General features: G+C 42.4%; 1 protein-coding gene across 1 annotated transcript in view; it reads left to right on the forward strand.

Moving 5' to 3' along the window:
* Nucleotides 1-7,170, forward strand: part of METTL24 (methyltransferase like 24) — an 81,655-nt gene extending 74,485 nt beyond the window's left edge. Inside the window, exon 5 of the mRNA XM_059700723.1 lies at nt 4,444-7,170. Coding sequence (XP_059556706.1) covers nt 4,444-4,758 — 315 coding nt within the window. The 3' untranslated portion in view covers nt 4,759-7,170. The remainder of the gene's footprint in view (nt 1-4,443) is intronic.
* Nucleotides 7,171-13,781: the final 6,611 nt, after the last annotated feature.

Here is a 13,781-nt window from a genome sequence, read left to right on the forward strand (position 1 = left end):
CCCTGACACACAGCACACCCCCGAGACCTGTTGCTATTCCCTCATCTCCTCTCAGTTCTGCCTTCTGACACTTGTCCTCACCCGCTGCTGATCCTTCCATAATTGTCACCCCAGCACAGTGTTATTTTTAACTCATATTTCAGTATATTGAAAGAGTATCTGAATCACCCAATGAGTTTATTGTGTGTCCCTCTAAACCAGTGCTTGCTTTTTGCACTTGGACCATGTTTTATGTAGCCTACGTCACATTGCTGGCCTCACCATGCTCTGAGATTGACTTGGTCCCACTTCAAAGGCCTCCCGCCTATTGAACCTCAAGAACATGTCTGGCTGAGGAACGTTTTATTTGGGTGTTTACTTGGCCATCTATTTGTTTACACATCTGTTTGTGTAGGAATAGTTTATACATGTTTATATTTTATGCTCCATCTCTTTCTGGAAATACTTGAGAATGCTTGCATGAATATGATCAGGTCAGAAAAATAAATGAACCAGGTGATGTAGCTTAAAGGGACGGGATTCTGGTCTAAGGTGAGAGGCTGTGTGTTGGTTTTAGCTGCCGGGGGAAGTGGGGGTAGAAATAAATTAAAGCTGCTGCCCGGTGCTGTCCTTGGTCCTGCCATGGCCTTCCTGCATGACTCTGCCCTGGCCAAGTCCCTGGCTGCCACCTCAATCCTGCCTGAATTTGCGCTGCTCCCTCCCTTGCTGTTGTATGTCACCCATAGCCTTGCTGACTTCTGAGTTGTCACCAGCTCACCAATGACCGGCCCTGACCTGGGTTTCTGAGGTCCTGCATTACATCACTTGATCCTGTCCAGAAGACACTTGCTCAGCAGCCTTTGGAACAGGCTGGAGATCTGGCAAAAGAGTCTTTGTTTGTAAATATTTTCCTTATTTTTTTAAAAAAATTCATTTGCCAAGTGTTGCTCCCCTACAGAGGTTATTTCTGTGAGCTGATCACTACATAAAACTCATTTTCTTTTATTATTATTTCAGAATTGGCCTTACGTTAGCTTAGAGTAGGCCTTTATATTTCTCACAATATGCCGGGCGAGTCTTATCTCCTTTCCTCTGGTGGTAACATAAATCTTGTAATGTCACATTTCTGCCAGCCCACAGTGATAATTGAACCTGATCTAATGTGTTTAAAGTCTAAGGCTCTTAAAGAGACTTCTAATCCTCTTGTTCATTTAAGATAGATTAATTTCTTCTATTTTCTACAAGAACATGACCCTCTTTTTAATGTGTTCAGCTTTAGTTTTATAGGTGCAGATATACATACCTTGCTTTAAGTAGACTTGATATATAAAAGCTTGGGTTTACTGTAATCATTAAAAACAACTTTTCATAATTAATCCAAAAAGCAGGAAGAAGTTGTATTGACATAATTATTTTAAAATTATGATTGAGCTCTGCCAGTGGGGTTCAAGGTTAGAGCATTAGACTGGGAACCAAAGGGTCAAGGATTTAATTCCTGGTCAAGGGCATGTACCTGGGCTGCAGGTTCGATCCCCACCCTGGTTGGGGTGAAATCTTCAGCCATTCTGGAGATTGCAGACAGTTAACAGTTGTTGTGTTTTTTTTTTCAAGAAACTCTATTTAACCTAACTATATTAGGATTGCACTTGAATATTCTGATATGATCATTTGCATGATTTTTAGTGCCACAATTGTAGAAAACTGGTATTAGTATATTACAATTGGCATATCTTATTCAGAGATATTTAGAGCCTTTTAATAATAATAATAGTGGGTGCATTATGCAGTAATAATGGAAATTATATTTGCAAAATAGTAGTAATAGGACATTCTGAAATGCTAGAAATAGAAGAATCACAGTGTAAGAGAAAACCATGTTTTAATCACAGCATTTGGTTATCTGTGCTCTTCAGTGCCACACTACGCCTGGGCTGCATGAGCTAGACCAACCTGTGCAATTCTGATTGAAGTGAAGAATTTTCAGTCACGGAAATCAAAAGGGGGTGTGGATGTTGTCATGTTTGAATATAATTTTTGATCTTTAGAATGGATTAACGTTTTGTAAATTAAGATTGGATTTCCAAAGAAAGCATATATTTGCTATGATTTAGACTAATAATTTGGTTATTTTCCAGTTGCTCATAACTCCTGATTAACAGCTTATTTTAAAAATGTTTGGAAAAAATATGTAAAGTAATTCCTCTATATTTCATAATTATAGTTTTTAGGCCAATTTTAGGCTGATTAGCTTTACCCTGTCCCTTTAACGCTTTAATTTATTGATCATTCAACATATGCAAACTAACAGAAAACCATAGTAAAAAAATAAATCCATAAGGAACCTAAGAAATTCTTGACTATGTGAATTGGCATAACAATTGTTGATTTTTGGTTTTGGATATTTTCTGTACCAATTAGAAAGTGTTTTTGAAGTTTTGATTAAATATCTCTTTTGGCAGCTTAATTACCCTCATTCAGGAATTTTCTGCCTTAGACTTCAAAAATTAAACAAAGCCAAGAAGTGCCAAGGCCACAGAGATGAAAAAAGGGGCAAATTAATTCTATTGCATCCAATTGACAAGAATTATTTTAGCCTTGTGTGTGTTCACATGGAACCTGTCTTTGCTCTGTTCCTTTCAGAAAAGAAAGTTGTTTTTTGTTTGTTTTAAGTTTTCCTCTTTCATTTTGAAACTGCTGCACCAACCAGCTGCTTTATAGATATCTACCCTTTTCTCAGGCCTCTTGGTAATCTTGGGGTTGTTGTCATCATCCCTCTTTCTCTGATGGATCAGGAGGGACTAGCCAAGGCAAGAGGATGAAAGTGTCTCCCACAGGATCTCAGGATGCTGGGCAAAGACCCTTTCCTTGGAGCAATTATGTCTAAATTCTATGCATCTTCTCCATCCAACTCTGAAATCCTGCAAGAAATGCTACCACTGCACTGAGAGCCTGATGACTCAGCTGCATCTGAGAAACTTATCAAACAGCCATGTGCTGAGAGAGCGGAGAGGCTGGGGCAGAATTGGTCTTGGTCCTTATCCATCCCTCTACACAGGCAAAAATATTCTACTCTCAAGGGCTGGAGATGGTGACTCCAGTCGGCACTTCCTGAAGGGCTGATTAGTGTGGTGCTGTCACCTCTTGGGGACCCGGCCTTTGCTCTACTGCAGTGACCCCTCCATCCTCTTCATTCTAGTCTGTGTCTGAATGTTTTCACCTTCCTTGGTGGCCTAATTATCCCCTTCCACTTCTCTTTATTCCTTGAAAGTCAGCTTTACCAAATCCTTGTCTGCTGATGGGGCTGCATAACTGAGATGATAGATGTAGAAAGTAATTCTTTAAGCTGGAAAGTGCTCTGCAAATGTAAAGCGATGATGTCGATAACAATACTTCTACTCACAGACCTTTACTCGCTCTCCGATAGCACCTTATTTTCCAAACCAAAGCCTTTTAGGGACTCTGAGTTACTATTGTTCCTCTTGTGGTTTATGGGGAGTCAACATTGTGTAGTGGTTAAGAACATGGGCCTGGAGACAGGTTCGGTTCCAATTTCACCTCTGCCCCTCCAGCTGTGTGACGGATGGGTTATTGTGAGTCTGTTTCCTAAACTCTACATAGGGACACGAAGAGAACCATCCTTTCAGAATTGTTGAGGGGAGTACATGGATATTGCAAGACGAAGCACTTAGCATAGTGCCAGGCCCATATAGGCGCTCGGTAAAGAATTAGCTTTCATTGCTTTCTGTTATTCTAATGGATTTTGTGCAAAGCCAGCAAAAAGGAGCTGACTCTCATACCTTAATTAATTGCTAAATCTCTGCCATCCTAACTCTTTTTTTCCATATTTATCTCATCCAGAATGTGAATTTGTATTCATTAAATGAACAGAAAATGGTATTTTCACTTAAAAAAAATAAAGGAATTCTGTGCTGGTATATACTTTTTAAAGGAATCATGACATAGTAATATTTTTTTACAAGTCCAGTATTCCTGAGAACTCTCTCCCTGGCTTCCAGTCCTGGAGAAGTTGGAGGGGGTATGGTTTGTGAGGAGGCCCCTGCAGCCAGCAGTCCTCGGTCAGGCCCTCTCTGCAGGCCATCGTTCAGTCTGGGCACACTTGGTTCCTCTGTGCAGCACGTAGGTTTCTGGGGAGAGGCTGTGGGCGCAGAGCTTCGTGATACACACAGTCCAGCACCTCCTTCTCGGGCATCTGTTCCAACTGGGCAGAAAGTACGAGGGCCCGTTAGGGTTTCTGACTGGCAATTCATTATTTGTATGTTAATATTTGGTGTGGAGTGAGGTTAGAAATTTGTAAGCGACCATCTGAAAAAGACCTTTAAATCTAAAATTTGAACAATTCTACTTTCTGGGGAGGTAGTTCAACGGTGATGCTCCTGACAGCACGATGGCCTTTTAAACCATGTTTATTGAATATGCTGATCTCCGTTTATCCTTATGTTACAGATTGATGTTCTCAAAGCAGATCTGGAGAGTGCAGAATGGAAAGTTTTGGAAAATCTTATTCTGGAAGATGTCCTGGAACAGATTGGACAGCTCGTCTTTGAGATCCATCTCCACTGGCCTGGGTTCGAGGTCAGCGGCAGCGACAGCAGTGTCGTGCGGTTCTGGTACAGCCTCCTCAAAGAGTTAGAACTAAACGATTTCAGGCTTTTTCACAGTTACAAAGATTTATCTAAACCTCAGCTATTCCTGAAGAAAGACATGTTCAATGCAAGTAGCTGTTATACTCTTGGTTGGGTAAATACCAGGTGGAAATAGGATGCAGGGCCTCATCAAAAACTCAAGGAAATATTTGCAGAGTGAGTATGCCAAGATTCTAATGATCACTGTGCAGTCTCCCACCAGCCTGTTACCTGCTTGCGGCAGGCGTTGTTATTGCCTTTGTGGTGCATGCAGCCTGGCGCCTGCCATGAGGTAGGGGCCCGGTTACACCTTGTTGAAGGGTGGACACAGGAATGCCACAGGAGTCAGCCGTCATCTGCCCTGACCAGGCTCTTTGCCTGTCTGCCTCTGACAGAGTGGCGATGCTCATCTTCCTTCATTTTTAGTTGGAAGATAACCTCCCACTTACCTCGGTTTTCTCTAAAGTTCATTATGTTTCTACAGGGTGTTCAAAAAAATGTATTCACACTTTAAGAGCTGATAGCTCACATTTGAAAATGAAATGTATTTTAATACACACTGCCTTAATAATTATTCAAAGGTGAGTATACATTTTTGGGGGACACCTATATAATCCATGAATTCACCAACATGACATTTTCCATTTTCCATTTTCACTGGGTTGATGAGACTCTTGGGTTTGTAGCCTACTGTTTAACAGAGGACCTTGCATTTGACTTGAACTCACCTCTTTCATGTTCTCCTTGTTCACCTGGTCAGGAATGTCCTTTACACCTTGTGGTTTTCCATCACTCCTCCTGAGCCTTTGCTGAGGCTATGCCATGGTTTATAAGAAGTACAGTTCTGGTATCTGGGAACAGACACACCAAATTCTGTCACTGAGTTTAAGACTAGACGATAAAGAGCTGCAACTCAGCATTCTTTTCATAGCAGCCTTAAAATCCCCATCTGTTCCTGTGAACGAAGCACAAAGCAGAATGAGTGTCTCTATTGTTGCCTCTTCTGACTTCACACCTGATTTCTCAACCACAGACTCGCCTATGCTGTTAATTCTTTACACACACACACACACACACACACACACACACACACACACACACGAACACAATCTCAAAGATGGAAGGGCCAGAGTCTCTTTTCTGGGATGCTTACACAGCGTTTCCATAGCACCAATCCTTTCTACTTAAAAAAAATTTAAGCAGAAAATGCAGGTTCTCAATAGTTCAAGTGATCCTTTTTAGTTCTATTTGCAGGATTAGATACCCCCATGAATAATTTTCAAGATTCCTATTTCAAATAAATTAAGTAGTATAAAATCAACCAAATTATTACCTTATTGTAAGTTAAGTATATTTTCTGACACTTTTTATAGACTAACAGAGCAGGAAAACCATGCCATACATGTTTGTTCAAGAAATTTGAGGAGGGAATAGGATACTGGTTACTACTGAACTTTATTCCCTTCCCCATTAAAAAAAAAATCTACTTCTACCTGAGACATTCCCTGGGTTGGCTTTTTGGGTTTTGCAGTGTTTGAAAATATCATTCCTCAAGTGAGAAACCAAGATATATTAGAGTTGGATGATCTCACTAATTTTGGGTTCAAAAGAAACAAGACTTTCTGAATTAGTGATGAATAAATGAGGCTTTTATTTTAAAACCCATAGCACACTAATGAAAGTCATTGAGGTGGGAAACCAGCTTGCACAGGTGTGATTTGTAACCGCACTTCAGTTGCTTTTACTGTCCACAGGAATTTCAGAGGCACAAGGGGCCATAAAAACTCTAAGGTCATACTGTTGGTTTGCATGGCATAGCCTCCAAAACAAAGTTAACTTTTAGTCCAGTTCCTGTTTGGATTATGTCACAGATTCTCTTTTATTTTTTTCATAAAAATCCTATACACTGAAGTATATACAGTAAATGTTTTTATACATTCAGTCCTTTAAACCTTCTTATACATTAACATATGAAGTATACTGATCTTAAGTGTCCAGATGTATACACAATCATATTCCTATTTTTAATTCATGGGCTTGAAGACTTGGGCATTACTGAAAGCCCCCTTTGTACAGGGCAAGTTACCACTTATTCCAGATTGGTGGTACAGAACACTGACTTCATCACACTCCATATATATATGTGAAGCAAGAATGGGTGTACTGTTTAAAAAAAAGACGAACTCAAAATAAATCACAAACACACCCACCCACGCCCACCTACCAGGCAGCCTGTTCAGTATTATTCGTACTTATTTTATGCTTATTTCTGAGACTGTCCTTCATTCCCTTCATGGAGAGCTTGAAGTTTATGATGTTCTGACTGTTGCTATGGTTTCCCTGCATCTAGAATTTATTGTGATTCTTGTGTTGGCCAGCGTTTCTTAACCTCAGCACTACTGCCATTTGGGGCTGGATCATCCTTTGTTGGGGGAGGGAGTGCACTGTGGGATGTTTAGCAGCATCTCTGGTCCTCCCCACTAGTCACCAGAGCACCTGCTCCCTCCCTTTCAGTGTGACAACCAGACACGTCTCCAGATGGTGCAGAACCCCCACCGTGGAGAGCTGGGGTCGACCATGAGGAATGGTCTAGGTTACCACCGCACTGGTGTTTGGGAAGATGCTGCTGGTGCAGAGCAGGCAAAATCACCACAGAAGAACACAAACAAAATACAAACAAACAAAACCAAGGGCTATTGTTTATTGAGCACTTGCTGGGTGCCCAGCACTGTCATGGATTATTCCTAATTCTCCCAACAGCCCTCCAAAGAAGTGTCATTTTCCCAGATGACATATACAGGTAAGGACACTCGGAGAGGTTGGATAGTTTATTTAGATCATTCAACTAATAGGTGGTGGGGCAGGATTCCACATCTTGGCCTGTCAGATCCCAAAGCCCATGCTGGTCCCTCCACAGTGCTGCCTCCACAGCCTCTAACAAATGTAAGATGCTTCTTTCAAAGGACATATTTTTGCCTTTCTATTAGTAAATGGGGGTGGTGGGGGGGAGGACGACCCTACGAATATACTAAGACCAGACCTGCAAATCTATTAGAGTTGGGGTTATTTTTGTAGCATGCAGACTTAATTTTAAAAGCCTACTTCATTAAAATATGCCTGCCAAATGGAGACTTACTGAAAAATGGGACCCAACGAATTCTCTGTCAATATGTTCAGGTTGCCAGCAAAGCTCTTGCAAGGCCCTGGAAGTGACTCTTGGCCCTGGCTCTTCCCAACACTTGGCACTTTTCCTCCTGGGTTTTAGAAAGGGCACAGTCGCTTGGAAGTGTAGTGTGAGTTCCCTTTGTTTCAAACTAGATTTTGATCCTCGATAAATGAGCTCCGATGTGAATATCTGCGACATCATTAACTCTTACCAGAACAATGCTCATAAGTGAATCTGAAAATACAAATTTAATCTCTTATCCAATGGTAGAAAAAAACGGTTCTTTTTCAGGAGAAAAACATGTGGGGATGTAAGAGATTCAGAGGTCACCTTTTCGCACAAACTCTGTTACAATTTGAGATTAAAGTAAAAGAAAAACAATTTTTCCTTTCCCCTTTTCTTAGAGTGATTGTATTTTATGCAATTTTACTAGGTTATTATATAAATATTTGTAGCTGTTTGACATGTGCAAATGAAGAGAGCCAGGGAGAAGTAAACTTCCCTTGAACTGACTTGACGATCCATGAGTGTTTACATCAGGGTAGAGCAAAAGTAAATTCAGGAATTTACATTGTTTAGTTTGAATCGGCTATTCATATAAGCAGTTCTGCCTTGGCTGTAAGAGTTTCGTATGTAATAAATACAGTAGGAGATTTGCATTTCCTAAGTATTACATGTTGGGATTTTGCAAAGCTTGGATTTATACCAGAAAACTAGCTTCATCATATTTTGCCAGATTAAAAATGAAGGCCTTATTTAAACAGATTGTTATACTTAACAATGCAATTGTAGCTCCAAGCTCAATTAATATAATCTCTTCTTCTAAAGATAAATTTATGTTTTCCTTTTAAGCAATAACGTAATTTTTTTTGTATTAGCCAATTGCTGGCTCTTTGTGAATTCAATAAAACATTTAAACTTTGGCAAAGTTTCTTCCTTTTTCTTACATTGAAAGAGGTATTTGACCTTTACTTATCACATGAAATTATACCCCCCAAATTTAGTATATTTTTAAACTGCCTAAATTTAGAAATTATTGAAATTCTTTAAATAATGTTATTGTATTTCTGTCCTTAAGAAAAATAAAGCAAGCAAGCTTAATGTCATGCTTTATGTTTTAGCTCTATATGGAAAAATATGCTAGTGCTCAACACATTAAAACCAATGCTTTGTAAAACTAGCAACTTCATATTACTGTATAAAATACTTTAAGTTTTTTTGGAGATTGGTTTGGTGCCATAAGATTATCTGAAACAATAAGGGATTTATTTTCCTGTCAAGTTTGAATTCTAATCTAGACTGTTCCGATAGAGGAGCCCAGTATACCTAGGGCAAATATGCAATCAATATGTACCAGGAAGCTATCGTGGTTGGTAAATAGCTGTGGTCCTGAGTCATTCTCCTCCGCTTATAGCTCCTCCCACGGGAGCCCCAGACCTCTCCAAGATCGAGCAATTAATGCACGGCACACTAGGCAGCTTCCAGGACCCTGCCCTAGCACAATGGTTAGCTTCTATGCTAACTGCTCTATGTCCCATGTTCCTGGTCGTTGGATGTTTTGATATCACCACTGGGTGGGTAGAGATGATGAGCAAAGGTCCAAGTGTGTTCTATAACATGAATGAAACCACAATTATGTCAGAAAAAAGCTATGATCTGTACAACACAGTATTGGTTTTCAAGGATTTTGATATCAGAGCAAACATGGTTTCCCCAGGGACTCCCCACCCCATTTAAAGCCCCCAGCTATGTGTCCCTGTGATGCCCCCCCCCCCATTCTTTCTCTCTGTTTTCACACGCCTTGTACTTTAATGTACCTGCTTATTTAATGGCGGTCTTTCCCAGAAGATTGTACACTCCATGAGGGAAAGGGCCAAGTCTGAAGCCCCAATGCCTGCCGGGTAAAAGGTGCTCAATAAATATTGGCTGGGTATGGATAAAGAAAGCTATTTCTCATAGGATTTTTCAGTGAATTTATTTCGCCAGCATTTGTTACTGAAAATTTTTTTCTGACACGAGAAATACCTTTGCCATTTAGATGCACCACTATCTCTCCTGTTGGTTCATTTAAATTTAGACACACTTTAGCCTGTTCTTAACATGGCTGTTTATTGCTCTGCTTCTGGTAGTCCTCATTCCCGATTAATGCTAACCTGGAGATCTTTCTTAGGAACTTGAGAGCTACATAATAATCGGATTGAATAAATACAATAATAATTGAAGGCTCAATTATGACTACAAGATATTCTAGGATATTAAACCTCAATCTTCGCTTCTCATGCCTCACTGTCCTTCCTTTGTACCAATTCCCAGAAAACAGACTTTTTAGAATCAGTGTGTAAACCACAATTCCTGTAGCACAGAGACTATTTTTAGTTTATGAGAGAGGAAAGGTATGATGTTGTGAGGCTACTTAGGACAAGGATAGAGACTGGTATTTCTAAAAAAAAAAAAAAAGATTAAAACAGATGTTCAAAGAATAAAAACAAGATGAGAAAAGGTGTTGTGTTGTCAAAACTATCAGAAATATACAAAGGACCTTCCTTGTGAGTGGTTATGAGGGGGTGTTGTGGGCCCAGCTCAAGGGAAGAGGCCAAGAGAATGTCTTTAGCTACAAGTTGTTTCCCTGAAGTCTGAACTAAACATAATTTAAATAGCTGAGTGCTGCGTTTAAACCACCTACGTCAGAGAGAGCAAGCTGGAAGCCACAAAGATTAGGACACCACCCTGACCGTTTAAAAAATAATACTCAGTGAAGTGGCATTATGTGGAGGAGGCAGGATCATAGGATGAAAGGAGGAAGATTTCAGCACTGCTGCTAACTAGCTGCATGATATCAAGCAGCACCTTTCTTGACCCATTTCCTTACTTAGATTAGGATATTTAATTTCTAAGGTTTCTTCTAGCTTGAAAAATCTCATTATTCTAAGACTTTCATGATTAGAGAAGGCTTAGACAGTGGTAGGATAATTTCTTGATTAGTGTGCTATAAAGGGAACTCTTAGGATAAATTCACAAGAATCCAAATGATGTGATTATTCAAAGAAAAAGCTCAGATAAAAGATGAATCCATTATGATGGCTCTCCAATCATCAAGTGAAGTGCCCTCAGGAAAAGCGCCTTTTTGGATAACACACTTCAGCCCCCATGGTTCTAAAAACTGGAATGTTTCAGACTGCAATAGTTTATACGCCTGTTTTTTGACTGCCCTAACAAAGAGGCAATATCTGAAGATACCAGATCAAGTACATATATCTATGGTAATACTTCTATATGTATGTGTGTATGCATATATATGTATATATGTGTACACACACATACACAAACATGTATGCATACACACATACATATAGAAGGATATATATATACACACATACATACTTACCCAAATATCCTATCTAATAAAAGAGAGACATGGTAATTGGCGTACGACTGCTACCCTTCCCATTGGCTAATCAGGGCAATATGCAAATTAACTGCCAGCCAAGATGGCGGCCGGCAGCCAGGCAGCTTGAAACTAACATGAGGCTTGCTTGCTTAAGTGACGGAGGACTCCAACGTTCCCCGCCTGCTGCTGCAGGCCTCTGAGCTGCAACTCTAAGCAACTATGTAACAAATATAGAAGCTAAACAAAACCCCAGAAACCTGCTTTAGTCTGCCAGGCTTCAGCCAGCAGGATCGCAACATTGTAAGCAAAGGCCAGAAACCTACTTTCAGCAGCGGAGGCCTAAGAGCTGGAGCCAAGCCTCAAAGCTAAAGCTGGCCCAGAATTAAAAAAAAGAAAGATAAAAAGGAGCGGTTGGGAGCTTCAGTCACCCCCAGCCTGAAAACAGCCCTCAGCCCCTCACCCAGGCTGGCCAGCACCCCAGTAGGGACCCCCACACTGAAGGATGTGTGACCAGCTACAAACAGCCATCATCCCCTCACCCAGGCTGGCCAGGCACCCCAGTGGGGACCCCCACCCTGATCCAGGACATTCTTCAGGGTAAACCAGCCGGCATCCACCTGTGCACCAGGCCTCTACCCTATATAGTATAAAAGGGTAATATGCCTCCCAGCACCGGGATCAGTGGAGCCGCGAGGCCTCCCGGCACCGGGATCAGCGTGACAGGGGGCAGCGCCCAAACCCCCTGATTGCCCTGCGGCTCTGTGTGTGACAGGGGGCGGGGCCACAACCTCCCTATCCACCCTGCTCTGTTCGTGACAGGAAAAGGCGCCCCAACCCCCTAATCAGCCCTGCTCTGTGCCTGATAGCGGGGAGCTCCCCAACCCCCTGATCGCCCTGCGGCTGTGTGTGTGGACAGGGTGCGGCGCCCCAACCCCCTGATCGGCCCTGCTCTGTGCATGACAGGGTACAGAGCTCCAACCCCCCTGATGGGCCCTGCTCTGTGAGTGACGGGGGGCAGTGCCCCAACCCCCTGATTGGCCCTGCTCTGTGCGTGACAGGGGGTGGCGCTGCAACCTCCCATCAACCCTGCCTTGAGTGTGACAGGGGACGGTGCCCCAACCCCCCAATCGGCCCTATCCTGAGCATGACTGAGGGTGGCATCACAATCTCCCCATCGCCCTGCTCTGTGCATGACAGGGAGCGGCGCCCAACTCCCCAATCGGCCCTGCTCTGAGCCCGACCAGGGGCTGCACCTAGGGATTGGGCCTGCCCTCTGCCACCTGGGAGCAGGCCTTAAACCAGCAGGTCATTATCTCCCGAGGGGTCCCAGACTGCGAAGAGGGCACAGGCCAGGCTGAGGGACTCCCCTCCCCCCCCCCCGAGTGCCCAAATTTTTGTGCACCGGGCCTCTAGTCCTATATAATAAAAGCCTAATATGCAAATTGACCGAATGGCAGAATGATGGGACGACTGATTGCTATGACACACACTGACCACCAGGGGGTTGACACTCAGCGCAGGAGCTGCCCCCAGCCTACAGGCCCAAGGCCAGCCACGACGGGTGCCAGTGGGGGCCCCACATCGCCCTGCTGGTTGCCCCCACAGATTGGTCCTGATCGCTGGCCAGGCCTAAGGACCCTACCCATGTACAAATTTTGTGCACCGGGCCTCTAGTAGACATATATATGGCTAAATAACAAATAAAAATCTTCAGACACAATAAATTCAGAGGTATCCTGCATATGTGTAGTGTGTATACACTCACTACACACATACATGCCTGTGCATGTATATGCATGGCTGAATGCCTAATAAAAATCTTCAGACATGCAGAGCTCAGAGGGAGCCTCGTCCAGAGAGGTAGACAGGGAAGTTCCATGCAGCAGTCCCAGGAGCTCAGTAAGCCAGGAGTTCAGTGCTGGCCAGGGGCCTGGAGCCCTAGAGATAAGGCCAGTATTGGGGGAAAGGATTGGGACTGAGACCCCCTGTAGCAGTGAGCCTCTTGGAGGGATACAGCCTCGGTGGAAGAGGGTCCCTAAGTCTACTCCCCCAGCACAAGGAAGCCTATTCTGGCTGTACCTCTGGGAAAATATATTTCTCATGAGAATTTGAAACCTCTGTCTTATTTAAGGATGTGACTTTATACTAAACACATGGTGAGGGAAATCATAGACTGAGAAATTAAGATAAACTGGTTCTAGGGGGAGTGACACCTCAGGGATACATGGCAGAAGCAAGTGTAAAACCACTCTAAGAGATGCTTCTTTCAACTCAGGCTACAAAGGATTTTCCTCAAAAAACAAGACCCACTTCAGATGAACGCCTAATAAAAAATGACAACTGACAAGGAAATGGCCCACAATGGGGTAAACACTGGAATTTTCAGCCCAAGAATGTGAGATAGAATAACAATCATAAAGTATAATATAAATTGTTTAAAATGATTAAATGCATAAAAGACTATATAGGAACTTTAAGAAAAAAAGACATTTGGCTCTGGCTGGTGTGGCTCAGTGAGTAGAACATTGGCCTGGGCACTGAATGGTCACAGGTCCGATTCCCAGTCAAGGGCACACACCTGGGTTGCAGGTTTGATCCCTGGACC

Source organism: Myotis daubentonii, chromosome 6, assembly GCF_963259705.1.
Source record: "Myotis daubentonii chromosome 6, mMyoDau2.1, whole genome shotgun sequence".
Classification (NCBI taxonomy): domain Eukaryota; kingdom Metazoa; phylum Chordata; class Mammalia; order Chiroptera; family Vespertilionidae; genus Myotis; species Myotis daubentonii.